This window comes from Nasonia vitripennis, chromosome 2, assembly GCF_009193385.2.
Source record: "Nasonia vitripennis strain AsymCx chromosome 2, Nvit_psr_1.1, whole genome shotgun sequence".
NCBI classification, from domain to species: domain Eukaryota; kingdom Metazoa; phylum Arthropoda; class Insecta; order Hymenoptera; family Pteromalidae; genus Nasonia; species Nasonia vitripennis.
In genome coordinates this window covers 18055993-18082955 of record NC_045758.1, presented here as the reverse complement: position 1 = coordinate 18082955, position 26963 = coordinate 18055993, and the positions used below count along the sequence as shown (strand labels likewise).

Sequence of the window (26963 nt, the reverse complement as noted above, 5' to 3'; positions counted from 1 at the left end):
CAACATTACAACCTAACTGCAAAAATATACAAAATAATGAATTTTCACTACCTCTAACAAAGAAAATTATTGAATATGCATATCCTACATTGGAAGTCCATTTGATAAATTGAGGCTTAACATACGAACATACATATGCGCAAATAACATGTGTATACTGCACCATAATCGCTCTCATCGTCGAATATCTAACTACAATTGGAAGAAAATGAATAACCTAACTTCAGAAAATAAAAGAGCTATCGAGCAGATAGCAAATAAGATTATAAACACGTGGAAGCTCAAAACAGAAAAGAAACAGATTATTAGGACTACAACAACCGAAGATAAGGTTTTCAAGTCTACTAGAGGATCATTTTTGCAAGGAGCAGAAATGCGTCAACTCAGAGTTTCACGACAGCAAGATCTATGCTAGTGAGATATTGGTGAATGAGAGAAGATTTGAAAGAAGACTTGCAACGCTGGGTTGTTCTGGTAGATTGTACTACTGGATTTCAAACACGGCGGGGCAACTACACATTTTAGTTTTAAGATTTAGTTTTATTAAGTCATTTTGTATTCCGGACCGGCGAACAGGAAATTTTCCTCTGCTGGATTACTTTTATGTAATGTTTTTGTATAATCGATGTACTTCAATCTATTGTACTTACTCTGGATAAATAAATAAATAAATAAATAATGTCCTGAATTAATATTATTACCATGGTGGAATATTGCATTTGTAATTTTAACTGCGAGATTTCCATTTCCAGCCACGAAAACCATGAGATTTCACGTCTTTGCCACGAAGAACATTAAATTTCAATAGTTGCAGCAAAGAATATGAGATTTCACATTTTCGCCACGAAAACTAACGGATTTCACGTTTTTGCCACGAAGACTAACAAATTTCAGATTCTGATAAAATCTATGAACATCAAAGTGCATACAATAAAATCTAAAAAGGGTTCGAATGAATAATAAAATAGTGATCGAAAAATCGCCATGAAAAAACTCATATGCGTAACTGAAAATCTTGTTTTTAACGAATAGGTAAAACAGAAAAACAGAAAAAAACGAGCCTAGGTATAGATTAAAATCCATTCAATAGAAGCTGAGATCGAAGCGATGCAGTTTTCAGTTATATAGAGTATACAGGGTGAGAAACAAAATTTTGAAGCTTAATATCTTTGAAACTAACTGGTTTTATAAACAACCCAAGGAAAGGGATCAAGGTGCTATATAATGCTAACTTAATCCAAAATTTTAAATGGATTATTGCCTTTTTACTCCAGTTATCGCGTCACGTAGAAAAAACGACTCATAGTATAAAGGGTGAGAAAATAAAATTTTGAAGCTTAATATCTTTGAAAATAACTGGTTTCATAAACAACCCAAACATAGGGATCGAAGTGCTATACAATGCTAACTAAATCCAAAATTTAAACTTGATTATTGCCTTTTTACTCCAGTTATCGCGTCCCATAGAAAAAAGACTTTTTTCAGTTTTTAGAAAGATTCGACATTTACTTTTCGAGTTATAACGGTTTCAAAAAATTGCACTTTATGGTGTATAATAAATGAACGACGAACGAAAATATGAATTCTCCGCGGTAAAAAGATAGGTAATTTTATTCTCTTTCATGTGCATATTAAGCAATTTACTTTATTGGAAAAAACTGGATTCTCAAAACTAAAAAGTCGCTATAAAAAAAACGCGCCTACAAAATGTAAAACGGACTGTTTTCCCATCATGTTATAGTAAAAACGAAGAAAATGAGAGTTGGTGGATTAAAATCCACTGAGTAGAAGCTGAGATACAGATGTTTACGAACGAACACACACATACATCCGTACGGACATTTTCTAAAAACACTATTTTTCGACTATAAATGTATCAAAACACACTTCCTACATGTTTTTACACAAACTCAAAAATTTACTATTACAAGGCTTCCTTAGGAAGGAAGCAACACTTTACTCAGACCGCAGGTATAGATGTGATTTTTATGACTTGCAAAGAATGCATATAGGTACCGGGCGCGCGGAAAATAAAGGTATTTTTATTTTTAGATCTGGTTCACTTGTGTGATATGTAAACTCCAAAGAATAAAAGTCGTTTTTGAGATGTCACACTGTAGTGTTTTTGACAGGGAATTTTATAAAAACACTCAAAATTTATAGTGTCAATTTTGGACAGGGAAACAATTGAATAAGCAATTGCCACTTACACATTGATACAGAGAATATTTTCACTTTTATTTTCATAATCCCATTACAGATTGCAGTACATTGTTAATATTAAATAAATACTTATGTAAGAATAAAAATAAGAGCTTGATAATATTCGAAGCATCTTTATTCTGTTGCTTTTAAAATAAGTTATTTCAAAATTTGGTGATCAGAGTATTGAAGATAATTATAATAATATTCACTACATTTAATTCAGATTTTAAAAAGCACTCGCCCCAATATTAAAATTCATTTTGATTCATTAAGTCATTAATTTTCATAACGTTCCTTGACGTGAATTGACATGCATTTAATTCGTGAAGAGAGAAAATAAAATACGAAAAATGAATTCAATCTGCAAAATACCATCGGTAATTCGAAAATTTTCCATTTTTTGCTATACAATTTTCTTAGATAATCTCTCTATAGCTGCGCTGCAGGGATACTCGAGTGCAGTCAAGTCCAGAGGAAAATTCAGCCTTACCCGATCCACAGATTCCGAGAATGAAAGAAAGAAGACTCCGTCTTATTCGTTTGCGGCCCGGAAGCTGTGGATGTATGGGGAATTCTACGGGAAAAATGACATTTTCTGGTTGGAGAAACCAAAAAAAAACAAATGTTGGGGCACACTCACGCAACTTTTTTTTTCTTATTGTACATGATTAGAACCATGCAAAACCACGTTTTAACATCGAAAAAGTGCTTTGTTACACTGTTTTCTAGGCCCTTCAAATTCGTCGAAAAATAGCCATTGTTCAACGGCATGTACTTAATGTATAAGGGCACAAACAGAAAATATATTACGGTAGAATGAAAGAACTGGGAAAGAGTTTCAATCTAAAAAAAATGCGTTGAAAATGCTTGATTTGGACAAAAGTTACCCACAATTAAAAATGCGAAAAAATCATGGAAAAAAAACAAATTTCTTGACTGAAAAATCCTGCAATTTTCATGATTTTTCCGCATTTTCAATTGTGAGTAACTTTTGATGATGTTAAGCATTTCCTTTTTTTAATGAAGCTTTTTTCCCGTTTTTTCATTCCACCGTAATATAAATTTGTGCCCTTATGTATTAAGTACATGCCGTTGTATAATAGCTATTTTTTGACGAATTTGAGGGGCCTACAAAACAGTATCACAAGGGAAATTTTCGGTGTTGAAACGCATTGTTCTAAACATGTACAATAAGAAAAAAATGTTGCGGGCGCGTGCCCTAACATTTGTTTTTTTCGGTTTCTCCAACCAGAAAATGGCATTTTTCCCGTAGAATTTGCCATATATGTACACTCCCATGGCTGCTGTCTCGCAGTCGATCTTCGTGACGGCTCAGGCTGTGCGAAAAATATATACGTATATGGCCCCCGTCGTTGTCGACGTCGTATAGTCGCCGCGCGATCTCAAGAGGGTCATATACAGAGTGGCCCGGGGCAGTGTCGCTGTAAAGAAGCACGAGCCGCATAAAGAAAAAGCCCGGTCGTCGCGTCATCGTCCTTTTCAGCTGGCTTCCTCTCCTGTCCAATCGAATCATAGCACCCACGGGAAATAAGTTCCGGACGGCGAACGATGGTGTGGCGAAAATCGGAGCAGCTCTACGACCATTAGTCGCAGGGATTCCGATGATATTTTTTCTCTTGACTTGAGGCTGTTTTAGAAAAGCGTCACTATGTACTTGGTTGATTATGGTAGAGTAGTACCTCTTTCACTCGTGATAAGATTTCAATTATTTGCAAGTTGTTAATTTTAACACGATAACGACCATCTTATTAGCACTTCAATCAAAAAAGTTATATCAACGAAAAAGCTCGCCTTCGCTCAGCGATGCATCATATAATTATGATGAATTTTTCTCAAGAGATTAAATTTTGAAAAAGTGAAAAGAGTAGAGAGAAAGAGGAATGAAGTAGACACAAAACTGGCGGAAAAGCGATAACGACCCCGATAAGCACGTTTTTCGCTCTCGTTGATTCTGCAGCATGAATTTTTAATCGATTTTCCGGAGTCCGCGAGTATCGCTATAATTTACGAATCACTAATTTCCATAATACTGTGTCAGCAGTAGAAAGAACGCAAATTCGGGAAAATCCATTACAGATATTTCGCGACGTGAATTCAATCTGTTCTGAATTGCTGCAATTCCTGGCACTTTTAGTGATTCATTTTTGGAAGTACATTCTTTCAGAAACTGCTCTTTTGTTTAATTTATATCGATCCGATATGGAGGTATGTATTCGATTTGCCAACGAACATGACAAATGCTTCGTGAAATTGAAATTAATACTCCATGACAACGAATGAATAATTAGATTTTTCATATAAATATTATATGATTTGATTATTATAGTGTGCCAAAATAAAGATATTGATATCCATCATCCAGCTAGCTGCAGAAAGTATAATGCCAGATTTTCACATACACCCATAGCTCATTCCCGATTCCCAATTAGTGTACACTGAAAACGCTTCCATGGTAGAGCGGCTCAAGTGAGAAACGTTTCTCGCGTGTCATACTGACGCCTGACAACTAAATCTTTTACCCCTCCCTCCTCCCCCTTCTTACCTTACCCAAATGCCTCGGGTGCATTCTCTTCTGCATCCTTCTCACTTCTTCTTTCTTTCGCTGCTTCATTTTCTCGCGAGCCAATGCAGCCGCCGTTGCCGCGAGACTTCGAATAATTCCATTGTACATTTTACATTTTCATCCCTCACTTGCTCTTCTCTCCCCATCGAACTGTCTCTAGCTCTGGTAGCATTCGCGAGTATATTCGGACTGGAAGCGTTGCCGAGACCTTTTTAAGACTGGCGTCACGCTGATGCCTTTTTCTTATCCTTGTTGTACTCCGTCGTTACTGCGTCTCTCCAATGCAGTGTGTGTATATGAATTTCTGCTACGAGATTTTCGTCGCGAGGCAGAATTATTCGCGTTACTCCTTCTCGTCTCTGCGCAAGGATGGGGACGAGTCTGATGACGTCATTTGTATCTCATTTGCAGCGAGACTCCCAGCTCACGGTCGCTCGCGCGATTTGGTATAATCTCAGAGTGAGTCGCTTTGCATTTTAGCTTTGGCTTCGAGATGATATGCCGAGTGGTGCATCGCCGGCAGATTATATGTAGGAAGCTAGACAGAAAGGGATGCGCTAGGTTTAACTTGCAAGGCTATTGTTCTTTTTCATTCTATGCTCTGCTCTTCAATTATTTAGAGACCAGAGAGAAATTGAAAGAAAGGTGAGCAGCGAGCATTTTCGTATAGCTTTGTGTGTATATCTAAAAATGTGCTGAGGATGAATGCGAACTTTTGGGAATTTGATGGATAAACTCGGAAGATGCATGGAATCCACGCTCAAAGCTCTTCAACGTGATGGCATGGCACCTCTCGTGATAAATGCGAGCCACTTAATTAATTTTACAAATGATTGTATCAAGCTAAAAAAATCATAAATGCTGACATTTTATGGTAAAATTGTTCTACTTTGCAATGTTTATAGCATTTTAGAACGCTCGAGAAAACATGTTTTTTATAACTTTGAGAACACTATTGGTTCGCCCATTATTTAGCTATTATTTATACGTTCGGTAAGAACGAATTAATAAATTTATTCTTGTACTTGATTCAAGACCAAAACGTTCAATTTCTTGTTTCTGAAAAATATAAAAGCGAAACAATCCACTGTGCTTCATTGTAGGGAATAGTTTACAGAGCACGTTTCAATGCCATTAAAATTAAGAACTTCAATCAAACTGAAGCTGTATTAGCTAAATTTAATGCAAAACATTTTCCCCTTTAAAGAATCTATCAAGCTGTTTTTATGACAAAGTAGCTTTTTACGGTGTACAAACAAAAAACCGCCAAAATGAATACCGGGAATCGCGCAAAGATTTACTGAACGCAGGCTCGCATCCAAATAAAAAAGTGTTTCGTTTTGAAGGAATCCACTATAAAATATTGACGCAAAACAACCATTGTGAGGCGGGATGCTATTGCGTATGTACCACAGCTATATCCGCAAATACATACTGTGTACGCAAGCTGATAATTACAGAACAGCGAACGAGAACAGGAAGAGCGTGAAGTTGGCGTTGGCGGCGGGCGAAGGGGCTGACGAGGGTTTGCGGCCTCCTCGTTACGCCCAAAATTCGTGGTTGCATAACAACGTCGGCTCGAGTGGCCCCCGTAGAGGCAACGGTGCTGCGCACAAAAACCTGCAGCGCCAGCGGACTGCATATATAAAAGCTCTGCGCTGTTGCCGCCGCTGTTGCTGATATACACTCACGCACGAGTTGTTTTACACCCCGCACGTTTTTTAATCGATGTAGCTATATACTCGACCGTCTATTATATACTGTATGAGTACGGATAGTCGCTGCTTTTCCTGACGGTTCGAAGCTATAATTGATCGAGTTGGTAAATAGGTTGGATGATTTTGGGTTAATTACGTGCTTACAGTTATAGAGGTCGCTGTTTCTTGCGCAATGATACGTACAGAATGCCTTGAAAACGCAGTGTTATTCAATATACGTGCTGACGTTAACATCACAGAAATTCAAGGATGAATTGTGATTTAAATTTCATTATAATTATACGATTTACATAGTATTACTTTATGTTGATTATTTATATAATTATTAAATAACTTCAAGATAGTTTGTAGACTAAATAAAATAATCACATAAAATAGTTGTTAAGAATTCATGTAAAAGCATTTTTTAAAGGCATTCGGACATTCATTTTTTTCAGAAGCTTTTGAAATAGAGCAGAGCAGCAAACTAATTTTCGCGCAATAAATTACATTTCGACGAAACACGAGCTTGTATATTATCTTACAGTCGATTGAATCTAATTTTCATTTCGTCTTTCTAGCATTTAATCATTCTCGCGTATCCAAATGTACTAGCTGAATCTAATGCGCGCTTCGCACGCTGAATTTTCTTAAGGTTAAAAGTTCAAAATAGCAACTACATTCAGACTGGATATTTGTTTCTCAACCAATAAAATCGCTTTATTAACGGCTTCACAACATCCGGTCATCTCTTTTTTGATAGAGACAAATTTCCTTTACTATAATTAATGGTGTAACGAACCGAAAGGAAACACAGTCGAAAAGCGAAAAAGTACACGACGGGACTCAAACTCGAGGACCCAAGAGCCAGAGGCGTGTGTTCTAACCACGGAGCTAACGTATATACAATACAATCGCATGCTATGCATCGCAGTACGGCTCGGCGGACTCTTATGATCGTTGACTCGTCTCGCTGCTAGCGTCATAGACGTATGCGTCTGTGACAATGGGTAATCCACATTTGCATTATCCCAAAATCATCTTTCATTTGCGATTCGGCGATTTTATTTGTAATATTACGTCCTAAACGCCGATTCAAATTCACACTTAGGCCCGTCAACTTTCATCTTTGACGCGCAGACTTTCACTTGCGCCCGAAACTCTGGAAAACCCTCTCCTTTTTTCGTCTTATCTGCTTCTTTTCTACGATGTATATGTCGTTTGATACATCCCAATTTCAATAAAGTAGCACCTAATCAATATTATTAGCACTGCATCCAATTAAAACAATCTACGGGCGATTTTCAGCACATCTGGAAGAACAATTGCAGCACACAATGCCTAATGCAATAGAGAGCTACAGGAGCCAAGCGAAGGCGAAAGCTCGCAAATTACCCTTCTAATATCCTCCCTCCATTACTCGTGCAGGTACACAAGATAAACTACCTAAATTCAAATCTCCCACCTCGCAGCTTTCCGGCTCTCTTCTCGCTACTTCTCTCTCTCTCTCTCTCTCTCTCTCACTCTCTTAATTCGCCGGTAGTGCGTTTGCGGCGCGACTTCGCCCATCTAGCCCGACATAAATTCCACAGCAGCTAGAGCTCGTAGCGCGTGAAATGGCGAAGGCTGCAGTGCCGGCGCGATTTGCGGCCTGCCGTCGAGGCGCGAACGAGCTGCGAAGCTAGCGGCTCTCTCTCTCTCTCCCTCTCTCTTTACTCTCCTCGAGGTGTATAATACGGAGAGGTACTGTTTATGCGAATAGCATGGCACGCACTTGCGAGCTTTGGAACGCGCAGTTCCTATATACACGCTGGAGGCAGCAACGTGCGGGCCGTATCTGCACTGCAGTTCTGTAAGGTACATCGAGCTGCTGAGCTTTTGCATAGCGTAGTGGATGCAGAGACTGGAAGAATAACTAAAGCGGATGGACATGGTGTGGGATTACGTATTACCTATATGAAGCGCAAAAGTATTTCGAATTTCGTGCTATATGTGAGCCGAGTTTTGTTTCGATAAACACAATAACGAAGCAGGCAGGTCATTCCTCGTTCTGCGTTCACATGTTCAAGGTATTGATCGACCGCTGAAAGGGACTCTACTGCAACAATGCATCCAACATTCACACGTATTTAAATCGAGTAATTAAATTAACGAATGTAATAATGTTTATCGAATGTACATGAATTAATGGCTTATGAATAGACATGAGCAGGCTATGAGGTTAAAGGACTTCAGCTTCAAAGGGAAAATTGATTATAACTGTATACGTTCTTCGCGTTTCTCAACGTAAAATCATTCAAGCAATTTAAATAGCGCGACAGCGTATCGAACACGCAGCTGTATAAGATAAAGTTTACTAAGTGCGGAAGAGTCAATTACGCGGTAAAATGAAGCGGATAAAAATAAGTAAATCGAGTGACGGTGTATGAAAAATAGTGCGCGATGAACGATCATTTTAGTTATATAAGACTGTGTAAAAATCAACAGCCTGAAAGAAAGAGAGAGAGAGAGAGAGAGAGAGAGAGAGAGAGAGAGAGAAAGAGAGAGAGAGAGAGAGAGAGAGAGAGAGAGAGAGAGAGAGAAAGAGAGAGAGAGAGAATGAAATAAGTTGACGACGAAAGAAAAGAGAAGGCGGGAGGGGGGAAGCTTGCCGGCGTCGAGTAAATGAAGCGAGAATTTCGGGGGATTCTTTCGGGTTACGCTCGCTTTCTTCGCTTCTATGTCGCTGTATTTTCTTCTCTCAGTTTCGATGGCATGGGAGCGGACTTAAGTTCTAGGAATTTGTATTCGTATAGAAGCGATGACACTCATTTATTTCTCTCTCTATGTGACGCGTCGGCGTGAGAATTGATCGCTGTTTACAACAATAGCTATTTTTCGACAAATTTAAGGGGCCTATAAAACAGTGCCACAAGGTACTTTTTTGGTGTTGGAGCGTGGTTTTGCATTGTTAAACATGTACAATAAGAATACAAAAAGTTGCGGGCGCGTGCCCCAACATTTGTCTTTTTCGGTTTCTGCAACTAGTAAATGGCATTTTTCTCGTAGAATTCTTCATATGTCGAACAAGATAGCCAAACTGTTCCCCTTCGAAAGTTCACTCGACAGCATAACCTCCTTTGAACGTAAAAACAATAATTATCTTGAAGAGAACCGACGAATTATGGCTGGTGAACACGCAACACGTTTTATGTGACGTCCGAATGTATTTGTGCATATGAGTTCGACATTCCTTGTTCCTTAAAATGCGCTCCTTTTGTTTAACTCTTGCTGCAAGAACACTGCATGTGTTTTTTAAAAATGTAAAAATAGTATTAAGCATTTTGTAACGATTAATTTATACGCAAGCGCGTACATCGCACAAATCCAATAGTTTCTTATCTGACCGTCAGCTGGACACGGAGCCATCGAAGCGTTGCGCACCGTCAACTCGCAACTCATTTAGTCACCTACAGGTGGTAGGTAGATAATTATAGACGCGAACTACTGAGAGCGGCAGAGGTAGATCACGGCTTTTGCGTCTTGCATTACACGCCGTGTAAGTCTTCAGTGATTCTCTGTCTCCAGCTCTCAGAGTGCAACCTCCAATCGTAGAGTTAAGGAGTGTGACCCTTAGCTTCTAGGGAACTACCCGAGTTGGCCGTCAGTACCGTACTGTCACTGCTGACCTTCAAGGGGTTATCACCGACGACGGCCAGCTACGGTAGGAAACCGTAAATATTATAGGGTCTCCTGCGGCTTACTCACAGCGTTACAATTTTTGAAAGATTAAATAAATAATGCATCAAAATTTCTAGGAAGAAAAGGAAGATGGCGACAAATTACTAGTAAATAAAAATGATAAAAGACTCACGCATTTCTACTTCTCGTCGTAAAAATAAAGTAAACTAGTTGTGGATCATATCGCACGAGAAAAAATCTTATTTAGTATCTTATATACGTTCGAAAAATATAAGTGATGACCTGGTAGAAATGAGTCTAAGAAAAGGCTAATAAATGGCCAGTTCTTAGAGCCATTTCTACCAGGCAATTTTTAAGGTGGGATCTGGTGTTTTTCGACCAAAAAATCGAAAAAATTTTGATTTCTTTAAAGTGTTGTAAAGAATGCGTAGAATCTAGTATCGAGTTTCTTTTATGGGGATAAATTTTATATACATGAAAAGCAAGCTATAGAAGTTTAAAAAAAATAATACGTTTTTCGATTTTTTAATAAAATTCTAAATGTGCGCATTCTAGTGCATAAATTGCTACACATTTAATTTTAATATTGATTTTTAAACGACGAATAGGTAGTTTGAATGCAAAACGAAAACGTAAGTATCATTTTATGCAATCGGTCCAGTCTGTGAACCCTGCGATAGATGGCGGCATAAACGTTTATAGGTTACACATTTTTCTGTTGTGCGAGTCTATGTTTGTTACATACTTATATACCATACAAGTAAACAAAATATATGTATATGCTAAAGTTGTAGTTGCATAATTTATAATTTATTTATAAATTACAACAATGGATGCTATATATTCAAAGTGGCATAAACCGAAGCCAAAAAAAAAATCGTAAAAGTGCTACGAGTGCAGCTAACCTAATAAAAGCTCGAGCAAATGTAAACAAGACTGATCAAAATAAAAATGCAACAAAAACCAGTGTTCCAAATCGTAATTCTCTCAGTGAAAATGCACTAGAAGTATTTCTAACAATACAGTAAATGCTATGCAAGCTAAACTGCAAGAGTCAGCAACAACAAGAAAATTGGAGTTTACTGATATGTTAAAAAGTTCAAGTGATGTTGTTGATGAGGAAGAAAACATGTTTATTAACATAAATGTTTTTAAAGTTATAGCTGACAAGATGACATGTGAATTTTGTAAAACAAATTCAGTGAATTTTGAATTAGGACAACGAAATGGTTTTGCTGTGAATTTATTGTTTATTTGCAAAATTTATGGTGAAGTATGTGTGGATACATTTTCAAGCTCACGTACAGATCCTAATAGGAACAACTCTTCTTTTGTGATCAATGAGATCGTAGTGCAGTCTTTTACAAAAGTAGGATTAGGAATCGTTGCTCTTCAGGATGTTTGTGCTTCTGTAAATATGCACTGCATATCCACTTCGTCCTTTTACCGTCACATGGAAACAGTGAAAAGTCAAGCTATACAGCTAAAAAGAGAAGTTCTTTCAAAGAGCAGAAAAATTGTGCATCAAGTTCATAAAAGTTTGAATCCAGATTTATTATCTGAAAAAGTGATTGACATTCTTTCTTCGTACGATGGATCTTGGCATAAGCGTGGGTTCACCTCTCTTTATGGATTTGGTTGCGTTATTGATGTGATGACTGGTCTTGTTGTCGACTATGAAGTGCTTAGTAAATATTGCCACATGTGCATGATTACTGAAAAGGATTTTGACTCTCCAGAGTTTGATATTTGGTACAAATCACACAAAACTTCAGGCAATTGTAATAAAAATTATGATGGCTCTTCCGGCACGATGGAGTTAGCCATAGCTGAAATTCTATGGCGAAGATCTGTGAGTGATTGTGAAATGAGATATATGACAATGCTATCTGATGGTGACGCTAAGACATTCAATCATTTATCCTCACTTAATATTTATTCGGATCCATTAGCGAAAGAGGAGTGCATCAATCATGTGGCTAAACGCTTGTCTACAGCTTTAAGAGAAATAGTAAAAAGTGCTAAAGCAAAGGGGATAACACTTGGTGGAAAGTCAGCTGGAGCGCTGACCAACAAAGTGATTGGGACGCTTGGTGGATATTATAGGAATACTATTGTTCGCAATAAAAACAATGTACGGGACATGCAAAAACAAATTATGGCTACTTTATATCATTGTAGTTCCACAGATAAAAAGCACAATCATTCACTGTGTCCTCAAGGAAAGCAGTCTTGGTGTTTTTACAAGCGTGCTGTAGCAGAAAAAAAAAGCCGCATAGTCATACGAGTATGCAAGTGTTTTTGAAACAGGTTGTTGTAGAAAATATTCTACCAATATATGAAAGATTGTCAAATGAAGAATTATTAGCTCGGTGCACCCAAGGAATGCCAACGAGGCTATACATTCAGTGCTGTGGAGAAAGTGCTCCAAAAATAATTCTTCATCAAAAACTAGAGTAGAAATTGCTGCAGCTCATGCAGTTTCTGAGTACAACCTGGGTCGTCAAAGAAGTGCTGAGATACTTGCATCAATTACAAACAGTAAGATGACAAGTCACGCAGAAAAAATTACGACTCAGAAGGATAAAAGAAGGAAACTCTCAAGTGACATGAAACATGTCTAAAGCTGCAAGAATTTAAAAAAAATATGGCAGTAAACGACAAGAGTCATTAAAAGTACAATCAGAAGGTGTTACTTATAGTGCCGGATGTTTCTAAGTGAGTTCTAAAATTTTATATAAATTTTATGATATAAAAGATTATTATTATCTGATGACTGAGATCAGACTGATGCTTAGTGAGGTTATGTAAATAAATATAAAATAAGAAGATATTAATGTTAACATTAAAAACCAAAGTACGGATGATTATGAAATCATTTTGTAAAGATTTATGTACAGTGAAATAGATTATTTATAAAATATTATGAATAACAGTACTTTTTACAAAAACCTCATTTTCTCAGCTTTAAGTTTTGAAATATTCAAAATGCATCCTGCGCAATGCATTTCCATTTCATGATTCCAGCAAACTACGGTGAATTATTTGTTGTTTTAACAGCAAATCGTAGTGATTACATTTTTATTATAGCCCATATGATATTAATGGCAAATCCATGTACATCAAAATTTATTGTAATTTAACTCACTTTATTATTAATTTTATGCATTCAAATGACATATTTATTTATAAAAATATTTTGTATAAATAAAGATTACACTCAAATTTTCTGGAATCATGAGATGCAAATGGGTTGCGCAGGATACCTTAGCAATATAGCTAAATTATAATAAAAAATTCTGCTTCATCTGTATTATCCAACTAAATATTAGATAAATTGGGCTGAAAATTTACATAAAATCATATTTTTTTATATGCATAATGAGGTCAAAATCTTAGCTGACTAGATCTAAAGAGCGAAAAAAAAGTGAAAACACCAGAACCCCACCTTAAATGAAATAAACAAGTGTATTTTACTTGGCATGAGTACGATTAACCCACGAATCAAATAATAAATTTTACTTGCTACTTATTTGCAGGCTAGTGTCATAAATTCTAAGCTGGTCAAAATAAAAAATTAGCATTCATATTAAATTCATTATACCTTAAATTTAGAATAAAAAGCTTATAAGCGTTATTGTATGGTCATAGTCTAATAAGCAACTATGCCAACATTCAAAGTCTTCTAGAACGTATCGTTAAGAGACAGATGCTTCTTCGATTTCCTCACAAGTACGCAACTTCAATTATCTTTCGCGTAATCAAACAGTTCTGAGAAAATGCAGAGAACGCACAAGCAGAACAAATCTTTGGAGCTATAACCGCAAACTATTCTTGAAACTTACTCCATCACGGTTCTCCCTGGACGCGCTTCTACTCTTCCTCGCAATATAATGTGCGTTTTTATTACACACGCAGGTCACGAGTGCCATTCACTTTAAAACTTTTGGGCGAAGACGAGTATAGTGAGAGCGCATTATACGAGTGTTACCCCTCTAGTCCCTGTGCACTCCCAACCTCGCGGTATACAATGCGATTAACGAGTTTTCGCGCAAGGGCCTATATATATGACGAGCTCACACTCTGTTTTCCTCTCTATATGTTCCTCTGCGGCTATTCGTCTTTTGGGACTCGTCCCTTAACAGTTGTAAAGCAATCAGCAGCAGTGGTCGGACCGTCGGTTTATTTCGGCTTATCGACTTTTGCAACTCACAGGCTCGCGTATTCTCTTGTAATAACAAGTACTCTAAATCGAGCCGATATTGCTCGATGTATTATTGAATCAATTGAGTCCGAACCAACAAGGTTTATTCAGAAACTAAATCGTTAAATTGGTAATGTAGCAGTATACTGTTGTAGAAAATCCAATCCCGATTGTTGCTCAGACGGTTCAGAATATAGTTCTTCGCAATCAACAAGTCGCTTAGATATGTGCAAATTCATGGCAAAGTGAAAAAACGAGCGTTTTCAAGTCTTTAGGTATAGGTAGTGTTTATTATCAAGTGCAATGCCTCCCAAAAGGTATCATTGGAAAGGAAAATATGTTTCCAAAAAAGTTTATGAACATATGTTACGCCGATCGCAGATTGGTAGTAAGAATAAAGGAAGATGTGTGAGTGTACCGAAAGAGCGTAAAAAGGAGACGACTGAGATACTGTTTACTTTCATTTTCATTGCATTATACTACGAAGGCTTACAAGATTTTTTATTGAGAAATAATTATTTATATCGCACCACGCTTCCTAATATCGTAGTTCGATATAGTTTCGATCGAGTATTCACGTGCATTCAAAAGTGCCGCCGAGTGTGGCGCTCTCTGTCGTCTCTCTCTCTCTCTCTCTCTCTCTCTCTCTCTCTCTGCAATGCGGCGTTGCCAAGTGTATCTCAAACGAATTATTTCATCATTATTCTCATTAATTTCTTAATAAAAAGCGTTATAACATGGTTTCAAACTTTGAGGGTTGAAAAATTAAAAATCATTTTTGTTGGTCATCCAAAAATTATATACTTGTGTCATTTCTAAGTGGTATTATTCAAGACTCTAATCGCCATCCCATATGACCACGTGTTAAATCGCGTATCGTATTTCTTATATTTCTCTTTATTTAGTATTATAATCTATGCCCAAAAAAATTCTGTAAGTTCAGAATACTCTAAACTATCATACTTTCAAGTTTCATTAAAGTCTGTAATCATTTCATAAACCAGGGCAACGTCCTTAATTACGGTCGCTCAAGACGCTGCCGATATCTTAGGCAAACGCAGCTGCTCGTCATAAAATTGCGCTTGGTCCGTCACGCCGAAAACTTTCTCGTACCGAACAATGCACAGAAAAACTTTAATATTGCTATTGTAGTGCATCCGCTAATGCCTCTCGCCGATGCGCGCAGCTCAAGAGGTTTACGATAGGGCTATCTGTCCCTCGCTTTCTCTCTTCAGGCCCGCATCTCCGAATTTGCTCTGGACGAGCGTCACGTACGCATTTATGTTTTAAAAATTAAAGTTTAAAAATTTTTAAAAAATATTGAAAAATTCGCACGACGTGACACTATAGTAATATGCATTTTTCGATTGCACCTCCAGACATTAAGTATATGACGTCGTACAGTGGTTAATTTTTGTTCATTCTTTCCATGTTTAATGTCTATAAGAAAATTTAAATTGTCCAGTAAAAAATTTTGGTAAGCGATAAACGTGTACATAGGCATTTTCACGCATTAGATAATTCGAGAAATGAAAAAAAAAGAAATAACCATAACTGTACCCTCAAAAACAATAATTCGAGTTCTAGGACTTGAGTTGTTTCTACTTGGTCATGGATTTGTGTATAGCGATTACAAGTAGCTTTTGATAAAATCTTGGCAAAAGCGAAAGACGTTCGATCGACAGATTTACTGCTTTACTTCCATCTGGCTGATTTTCTCGGTATTACTTTAGCTGCAGCGGAGGTTCCCGAGCAGAGCGCAACAAGTTCTCGGGGGCGTACGAGCGCAGTCGTGCATTACTGCTCCGATACTACTGCGTCTGATAATTTCGTAGGTGAGCCCCTGGTGACCTCGTTAAATGCTTGGAAAAATAGAAACCTTTGGTGAATTGATTTTTTCAGTTTAACTCGATTGAGCCAGTTTAAATAAAACGTAATAACAAAATCAACATCAAAAATATAACCTTTTTAGGCTCTCTACGATTGTTAAATGTACGTGTAATTTTTTTAAATGAATTTTATTTTCTCATTAAAAAATATTTTCGTGAACAAGGCTAGAATGTTTGAAAAATATTTACCGTGACAATATATTTTCCCTTTGAGTATGAGAGCTTATTTTAAAACTATATATTTTTTTAATAACTTTTGTATAAAAATATGTGAAAATATTTAATTACGAAAAAAGATACATTCGCAAATGCATATAATATTTTTATCAGATGAACTTTTTGCATGCGCTTATTTTAAATACGATATTAAAACTGAAATTTAAAGTCTGATAATTTTAAGTAATTCAAGCAAGAGCTCGATTTAATTTCAGAAATAAGATTAAATCGACGGTTTCTTATTCTACTACTAAATTAAAGTATCTTCTTAAAATTCTGTATAGCCCAGTTATGCAAAATGGAATATTTAAAAGTTATAACATCTACAAAATGCATATAAAGCCAGGAAGAGCTGTGAATATTAAAACGCTTATCACTATATTTCAGACAATATTTGCGCAACTTCAGGTGCCCCGTGAAATTCCATACTAACCGACAATAATGTTTGTACTGCTGAAATGAAGAGCTTTGAGGGAACTTGAGACATATACCACCGTTCTTACATACAATTGCTATAGCTTTACCGACAGAAGTGGATGCTGCGCCAAGTCGAAGTGGGGGAGACACAAGATGAGCGAAATGAGGTATAGTGTCTCCTTGCTTGCCTGTTGGGTGGGCGATTCGAACATACAAGTTTTGCCGTACACGGCGCTGCTACAATACGTACGAGGTCGAGAATACACTTAAGATACAGTTCGCGCTTTGTTTGATAAACGAGGGACTCGGCGCTCTTATTATATAGGCTTTTGCCTGCTAATTTAGTCTTGAGGCTAAAGGCTTGGGATTATTTAATTACCATGGTATTGATTCATGTTATTATTTCAATAGTTTGCGAAATGAACGTACATCACGAATTTCTTTTGATTTAATTCTCATGTGGTTGTGTACACAATATTCATTCGACAAATAAATACACATTTTTTCCCCTTGTTTGATGTTTTTGTGCACACATTCGAATTCAATCAGGTGTGCACACAACTTTTTATAGAAACCAATTTGGGCAATGAATATTCTTGAAAAACACACTCTAGGTACTGTGTCACAATTTAAGCTTTTTCAAGTGAGTTGAATTGTTTTCATTTCTAGCAAACTAAACAAGGCAGTTCTAGTATATCTAGATTTGGCACACATACACGGGTAGAAATCTTGAGCAAGAATTATTGAACTTTGTTGAGTATTAAGAATTTCTCATTCTAAGTTAAGTAAAATTTGCTGGACAGAACTTCTCGGTCGACAAGACACTAACAGTTCGCACGTTGGCCGAGTAGTCAGAGTGCTTGCCTCTCACCCAAACAAACGAGGTTCGATTCCTGACACCCATCTACAATTATTCCAGCATTTATTCGTAATTATTTTTAAATAAATAAGTACAATAACCATTACAACATTTGAATTCGTCTAACTGTTCGCACTAGATTCTCTCGAGACGAGTTAAGCGAAATTTTCTTGGCCTTTGAAGCAAATTTGATTTAAGATTTCAACACGGAAAAAAATGGTTAGTAACAGTAACAAACCGCTTGGCAAAATACGCACCAACTATTTTTTTGGTTAACCTTACCAAGTACTTGGTAAGTTACCTGCTTTTTTGGTAACATTTATCAAGTTATTGGTAACGTTAACCAAAAAAATAGTTGGTGCGTATTTTGCCAAGCGGTTTGTTATTGTTACCAACTATTTTTTTCCGTGTATGTACATTAAAATTAAATTTTATTCATACTCGCAAGAATGTTCTTAAAATATAAATATTTGATATATTAGTAAGTTAATTTAAATATTAATTTGAAAAGGAGATTTTCACGACAATATAACGAAATACACCTCTTGTTACCACATTATTTTCTCAATTTGTACACGGAAAAAAATGGTTAGTTGTGATAACCAAGTACTTGGTTGGGATAACCAAGTTGCTTGGGAAAATACGCACCAACTAGTTTGTTGGTATCATTAACAAGTGGACTTAGTTAAGAAAAACTTGTAACCATAACCAACTATATGGTTGTATTTTGTGTAGTCGCGAGGCGACAAACACTATTTAATCTTGGTTATCTTAATCAATATATTGGTTTGTAATACAAACAAAATATATCGACAATGATAATCAATTTGTCAGTACAACCAAGATAATTGTTGGTTCAAGAAATAATTTAGTTTCGATTACTAAAAAAGTAGTCAAGTTTGTCTCCAGAACGATGAAATAAAAAAATTTTTTCTGATTTTTTTACTTTTTTTTATTTATGATTTATTGTTTATTTATTTATTATTAATTATTATTATTTATTTATACATGCATATTTATTTTATAGACCCGTTTACAAGTTTGCTATTATTTTTTACATTTAATTTACACGTTTACAATTTTATAATACAATTAATATATCTGAAAAATATTTCTCCCTCACTGGGGGTCGAACTCGGGTCCTTCAAGTCTAAAGGCGGAGACTCTGTCATCGCGCTAGCGATGCAGTTGGTAAATAAGAAAATTTTTTAAAATATAAGCTGTAACTCGGATTTCAACTAATATCTTGGTAATTACAACAAAAATGTTGGTTGACCCACTATGAAAACAGTGATGTACCAGAAAAATTGTCCTTGCCAAGTAAATTGGTTAGTAATCTATAAAGTTGACTTTTTCATTATAAAAAAGTTGGCTTGGTAAAATTAACCAAGCACCTAGTTCTCATAACCAATTTTTGGTTAACCAATTATCTCTCTCTCTCTCTCTCTCTCTTTCTCTCTCTCTCTCTCTCTCTCTCTCTTTCTCTCTCTCTCTCTCTCTCTCTCTCTCTCTCTCTCTCTCTCTCTCTCTCTCTCTCTCTCTCTTTCCCTTGCACTCTATTATTGACTTGGATCGATGACTTTATCAATATAATGCTTATACCACTGGCGAACTTTTGAATCATGGGTGTTGGCAGCTATCAATCCAGCGGTCCTTCCTCTCAACCGCAAGAGATATTTCATCGCCTCCACTTCACGTGTGGCAGGCGTGTACACTTAGGTTACACGACTGCCCACGTGTGCAAGTACCACTGCGTGTGTGTAGAAGGCAGGAGCTACAAACTCTGATTGCAAGACAAAAATCCAAGCTTTTGATTGTACTCGGGCATAGGGGTTGTCTGGCTGGCTATCTGTCTCTTTTTTCGTGAATTTGCGCAAGTGAGAATTGAATTAGAACGCGCTTTATTGAGCTGGCAGCGATAGCGCACAAATGAAATGTAGTCCGCAGGACAAATTTTTTGTAACCTTTTTTTGAGATCGCTAACTTTTTTTCGTTCGCGTTTGTCGAGCAGAATTTTTAACGCTCGCGAGTAAAATTTGAATGTTGCTATATCGACAGTTAAAATTCAAAGGCAGGACAGATTTTATTCATTTCACTCGGAAAAAAGGCGACAATAATTGAGCATGCCTCGAAGTGCGGAAGAAACGGCTCTCATTCATTGCATACTCCCGTAGAAAAACAGTTACTAAATCGCGTGTCAGGCGAGCGTTAGGAGAAGTGAAGAAAATAGTTGGGTTTCTTTGCGCATAAGGTAAAAGTTTGAAATTGCATTAAACTTTAAATCGGGAAAAATTGTATCGCCATTACTTACCCGAGTTCAACGCGTGACCGCAGACAAAAGTCGCAGAAACGATTCGCACTGAAGGAATTTACGTAAGCTATTATATAAGTTGCAAACGTACAAAAGATAACGTGAAAGTGGCGCCCGGATGGAAACAACATAACAATGCGTGATGACGTGAAGATAATGACCAGCGATATGGGATAGGCGAATTCCTTGCATAATTACTAAAAAATTCTTCATGGAAAAAGAAAATGTATCATGTGCTGCGCAGCGCAGTTTGAATTCTTTTAACGCCTTACTTTCAGCTAAAATCGCTTGCACGACGCCATCTTGAAAGCTACATCCTTCGATACCGCAAGTCCTCTGCGCAACAACAGAGCCGCAAACCCTTAGGCCAACCACACACACAAACTGTACACTCGGCGCACGCATTAAGCTTTCGCTTACTAGTGCCGCGTGGCAGTGCTGAGGACTGCTGGCGACGTCCGGCTCGCGAAGCTCGTTTTCACCGCGCGCAAATTTACGAGAGACAGGAAAAGCAATGTCCACGCGCTTGCGCTTGCGCAAAATAATAAAATTCCATCGACCTTTCACGGCGCTCGCGCGTTTGCATACTTCTGTATACAGATACAGGTGGCTTGCGTAAACGACGGGTAATAAACACACGCGCTGTTTTTTTCCTCGCCTCCGGCGGCATTTTACAGTCGACTCGTAAAGCAGCGCTAGTACACATCCCGCGCGCGGATCGAATAACAACGGAAGCCCGGTATAATCATTCGGATATCAAATCAGAGCGCGCGGTAAATTAATTAAAAGTGATTCGAGGCTGGCTTTTTGAGCGCCGACCTATAGCCGCGAAGATTCGATGCGCTGCTTCGGGTATAGTTTTCCAGTTTGTGTAGGGTATACTCGTAAAATATACATTAACTCCTTGAAGGTATTATTGATTGGGAGAGAAGCAGGAGCGGACTAAAATAACTGACTAATGGAGTGGGAGTAATTGAAAAGTTCCGGGGAACAATTGCGTTTCGACTCGCACTTTGTTTATCGGACAACGTATCGGCCAACGTTTTCTACCGGGCTTGTTAAGAAAAATTCCTCGATCGTTGATGCAGACGAGAAGAGTGTAATTTTCTCTGCTGCTTCCATCCACGGAAGAATAATTTAATAAATTATAGCCGATACAACGCACAAGAATAAATTAGTTTTCAGTAGATATCATAGATTCACCAGCTAATTGTTTGAAAGTATTGCGTACGAGCAATCAGAAAATGCAAGAAGAATAAAGGTTGAGAAAAGAAATAGAGCTACCGCTCGTATGCGCGTCTTTTAACATAGATATATAGGACGAACTAAGCTCTTGACAAAGCCGGTCACGTAGCTCCGGCGGCACTTTGGCCTCTTTTATTATACGTATACACTTACTATACGTTTCTTGCGAAAGAAGAAAGGGAAATAGAAGAAGCTTGGCCAATCGACTTAAGAATATCTATTTAGTGCGATGCACAAGTCCCTCGCCCTCTCCCCTAACCATTCTCCTCCGTTCCATCCCTCGACATGAGGGCCGAGGAACTTCTTGCCGAATTATAACTCGCCAGTAGCTGCTGCACGCGCGTCTTGAATCGTTTCGAGTTTCTGTGTCGATCGACGTCTTGCTCAATTTACGTCGCGCCCACAGCGGCCGTCACTGTTATTCGAGCCTGGAATAACGTACAACGGAGTACGAAGAGCCAACTCGAGCACAGCTTTTTAAACTCTCCAGCACGTGTGTGTGTGTCGTGGCTTGAAATTTTTTTTGGGATAAGCTTTAACGATGCTTTAAACAATATACGTGGAATTTTATGAGCGATAAAAAACTTTCCGACCTTAGGGTCGGGTTTAAACGGCTCGAGGAGCTGAGAGGAATTCGGAGATTTCGCAACGATGAGTTTTGTTTGCTTTTAATGTGCTTACGATATAGGAAAACTTCGAAAGTATGATCGCCATTCGAATCCATTATTTGATTAGGAAATAATGCTGTTTAATTTTCCCTTTGAGGAGTTTCGCGAAAGAAAGCAACTTTAAATGGGTTAATAACTGGCCAGATTACTTCCTGCTTGAGCCAGCTTATAATTGAGTTTGTTTCGAAGAAAAAAGCAACAGAAGAATTGTGCCAGTCAAGCACAATCCAACGTTTTCCGTGTGAAAAACGTCCCCTTCAGTACAACATTAGCTCAGGAAATAGACACATTAAAGCAATCCGAGCAACGCCAAAAGGGCGGTAAACTACTTCTCACGTCCTCAATCACGCGGCCGACTGTGTCGCCGAAAAAAGCCGTCGGAAAAGAGCACTATATAAGTAAGAAAGAGCAGCCGCAGCAACAGCAAAAGATCGTTAGCCCGTACGAGGTGACAATTGCCAATCTTTCGAGTGCACAACATCTTCCAATCCTCCTCCGTCGGCCGACTTCCTCTCAGTCTCCGCAGCATCAGGCTGTATCCTCCTCGCGGGCTCGCCTATCCAGATAAAGGGATCGATTAATCTCTCGCAAACTCTGCTCCTCCTTGACGTACGGACGAACGGACGGACGGACGGGCCCCCCGAGAAGCTTCTTTCGGTCGATTGATCTCCCCCGTCGGGAGATTAATTGTTGTACCTGGCGAACGTATCGCGCGCCAGCGACTCTCGGCGGCTGCTGCAGCCACGCGGCCTGTAGGGATTGTTAAATTGTCAGAGAGTGGAAGGAGTTCGAGATAGAGTATAGGTTAGCAGGCGAGCGAGATGTCGGCAACAGTCCAGGAACTTGCAAGAAAGTGCCTGAGGCCGTGAACATTTTCACTTGTGGCGTCGTTGAGTTTTTTGAGGTACTGAAATTGACTCACGGACTAATTAGTTTTGTAGTTTGCGACCACTCTGTAATTAGGCGAACGAAGACTGCTCGATTTTGATTTATGAATCGCAAGTCGGGTTAGAAAAAATGCTATTGCATAAAAGAGTATATAATCGTTGAATACTCTTTGAATAATTAAGTTAAGTAGAGACGAATGAGAAAATAAAGAGATTGTTTTCTTTGTAATTAAAGGCACATCCTTTGAAGTTAAGGTTAAGTAGTTCAACCGTGGATATATTCAGACCACCCCAATGACATTATTGGTAACAAAATATATCTTTTATGGAAAAATTTCGAGAACGGTTGTAACATAACTCTCCCAACGTATCCTGCAAACGGATTGAATTCTCGCAGTCAAGGTACTCAAAGCAAGATGTGATTCGCAAAAGTAAAAAATGCATATACACTCAGAGCTAGTGTTTATGGGTAATAGCAGTTCCGGACGTAACTGAGGGCTACTAGGGATAATAGCAAGTGCGGCGTATTTATTCTTTATCGATAATATATTCTACCTATTAGTAGTTTTAGGGAACGTTTCTCTGTCATTTGGTTCTCATATGCGCGAATCGACAAGGTGATTCGTGGCTTCAGGCCAATACGGTTAGGAGTGGTTTTATAATCATTCTTATGCCACGACCTCAGTAGGGAGTTTACTCCACGGATTTTGAAGGTTACTTTCAGTGCGGAGAGGCTAAAGGGCCGATCTGTGACTGCCAGGCCAGAGAGTCGAGTGGCGAGAGGCGACTGGGTGTGTATAGCTATATATAGATATAGAGGAGCACGCACACTGCTTCGAGTCTCTTCGGTAGTCCTCGGGAAAGCGTCTTTGTTTTAGCGGACCCGAGTTTTCAGCGGCGTTTAATGAGTAGAGCGTCAGTTCTCGGCGACAACTTGTGAGAGAAGGTCACACAAGGACCTGCTCGCTAGGAGATTTCAATAAAGTCATAATATCTGATCAACAATGATTTCACAGTTTATTTTTAAACCTTAATGTAGTCTTGTCCCATACAATAGCATTTGGGAGTCGAAAAGTTGCCCTCTCGCCTGCTAGCATTGAACATTTTACAGCTGTGCGCACCTCTTGGGAACAAAGTCGTAACTCCTGATGTACGTTTGACTCAAGCGATATTACAATTTTCTACGATTTATTTGACGAGCAATAGACTTTTTTCCACAGGAGACGACGATCGATATACCTGCGTATCTATGATTCTCCCAAGAGAACCTATGAGAAAAGTGCAAAACTAGTGCTTCAATAATGAAAAATTTAGATTTCTGTAACAGAAAATTCTGTAACAAAATTCTTTAACAAGTTTTAGAGCAAGGTTAAATAATTTTTTATTTGAAAAATGTATCTCTTTAGAACGCAAAGAACATTAACATAAATATAGCGTAAAAAAGCAATGGCAACGCTTGTTCAAACACGCACCGAACGTTTTAGTACTATTTCATGAATTATTTTGAACATGTTTCATTGAATTCAAGTTTTTCACATTTTAAAATCATTGCACTAACGTATCGCCAACTGTAAAAGCAAGCGGTTGTGAAGAATCTTTTACAGTGTCAAGCTGTTTGCTTTCGATGTACGTACACACGGGCGCAATAGGAGCGTTAAGCAATAGGTACTCCGCGATGCGTGTGCTCGCAATCTATCGGTTTCCGTGACCAATCACATTTGACGCGCCTTTTTGCGCGACCCACTCCAGATCCTCGCTTTCCCTTATCACCGCCTCTCACCGTAATTACTTTGTTTCATTACCCACGTAGTTCAGCGTGTCACGCGCGAGCGTATTTCGCCCCTTATTTTCTGCCATCGCGCACGTACGTAAGTGGCGTATATAGCTCGAAGAGGCCATCGCTTTCCTAGCCAAAAATGATTAATAGTTCATTGCTTCAGGCTTGCTAGAATCTCTGCCTCTGACGTTGAACTTCATTCCGTTTTAATATACGTTAATGGGATTGTGCGAGTCTCGCGACGATCGCTCGTAGAAGCTCTTTATATATGGAAGGCACTATCCTGCAAGAGTCGACAGTGACTCCTACTACAGAGTCATTCGCTCGCTTGATTCAGTTCGTACTGCTCCGTGCGTATTTTTATTACATGTACCGATACAAAGTAATTGTTATAAAGTTTGGAAAACGCCGTGGAGATCGAAAAAAGTTAAATGAAACAGCAAAAATGATGATGTACCAGTTCTCGAGATCGACAGTGCGCCGACGATATAGATGAGTACCATCTATCTGCGCACATCGACGAGCACATCGACTCCATCACAGCGTATCTCTTACTATCCACCTACGCACACTGCCTATCTATTTTTAGCAGTTGGACGCTTGTCGTTGAATGACGTCACACGCTTGCATGAACTCAACAATCGAATTTGTACGAACTAGTTTCGTGACCTATATGGACTCTGTTACTGTTGCCACGAGAACTTTAAATAAGACTTATGCGATACACGAGATATTATAGCAAACCAATAATAAAAGTCCCCAATTGTGTATGCTAAAATTATTATTAAGAAAATAATGGCAGCCAAGCCTTTGGAACTTAGCTTCCTCTATTTTTCACTACGTTTGAATTTGAAATCAATTGATTTTGATTCAGAATCACATCCCTGGTATAGGAAATTAGTGTCTTTTTCAGCCACTTTTTGAGCCTTTACCTTCGAACGGACCAGCTAATCCAAATCACCAAACTTAAAAAACGTATTCCGATGAAATATAGATTGTATGGAAAAAAGCGCGAGAATCGAACCGATAGAATTCCTCTCAAACTTTCCTCTTTTACGAGTGCACCGCTGAACAGCGGCAAAACATTGGCGTGCCATACGCGCATGTGAGATGCTGCCCCTTTGAGGTTGAAATCTTCTTTATTCGCGCGAGCTCTTTCGGGTATCGGAAAATGGAAACAGAGGCAATTCCAATATTTTCAATTTGGAATCTCCCTCTCTACCTTTTTTCTTATCCTGCTTCGGGGGATATCAAAAGCACCCCTCGCTTTCGCCTTCGGGCTTATCGAAGTCGACGCTGCTGCTTTGTATACTTGCCCGTGTGCAAACGAGAGTAAATCCGCGCGATTTGAATTTCCAAGAAAATCGTGCATCATATACAAGATTCTCTTAAGAACTTTTGGCTACCAGAGCCATATGTTTCGCTTTCGAGACGTTCAACAAAGTTCTCTATAAAAGTGAATAAATAGAATTAATTAAGCTGTTATCATAATAATAATATCGCTATATGTTTTTGCAACGTTCGCGGAATATTGCAATACCGTTGGCAATTTATTTTTAGGGTGACAGGTCAAAATTCTATTGAAACCATGTGTGAATTTGTTCGAACTTCGCTAGATTTCCCATGGGTATAAAAGAATGGACATATCGTGAAAATACGCAAAATGAATTTTCCGTGAAACAAAGCTTAACTAACTTCTGCAGCTATGAAATGATAATCTTTCGAATTGAAAAATTGTGCAAAACATACGTTTGATATTTTGTTTCCAAAATCCCGCGAAAAGAGTAAACGACTATGTAATGATAACAGCTGCAGTATTTTTAAATTTAATAAAATTCTCGACGTATGTGTAACAATGACGTGCCCTGGATGTACGCACAATCAAAACGCACAATAGTGGAAACAAAAACTCATACGGAGCTTTCTTTTGTGTTGCAGAGTTCGCGTCGAGTACTACGTGAACGAGAACACATTCAAGGAACGACTTCAGCTCTACTTCATCAAGAACCAACGCTCGAGTAAGTTAATTACCTTCAAGCATCTTGTAGACTCGTAGCGTCCGATTCGTGCGCGCACAAGCTCGGGCCACGGGTATATAAGTAACGCGAAAAATTCCTTGCCGGGAGAAGAGCTGCTGGAAGAAGCAAGTTTTGTAAATTCATGACAAATCTCATTTCGAGCGAGCGCAAACGCTAACTTTGCAAAATAATTAAAACTTGCAAATCAGTGGCCATTTTCTCGGTAGAAATAGGGACTGGCCCTTTGAAAGTCGAGTGCAATGAGGGTTTGGGCTTGTTAAGAGGCCGCTGCGCAATTGAGGAAA

The 26963-nt window shown here is 38.3% G+C and overlaps 1 protein-coding gene across 10 annotated transcripts in view; it reads left to right on the top strand.

The window, feature by feature from the left end:
* LOC100119391 (potassium channel subfamily T member 2) overlaps positions 1-26963 on the top strand; it is a 240894-nt gene that overhangs the window by 152119 nt on the left and 61812 nt on the right. For all 10 annotated transcript variants that reach the window (XM_016989186.2, XM_016989185.2, XM_016989184.3 and 7 more), the window contains one exon: positions 26579-26658. In XM_016989186.2, coding sequence (XP_016844675.1) covers positions 26579-26658 — 80 coding nt within the window. The remainder of the gene's footprint in view (positions 1-26578; positions 26659-26963) is intronic.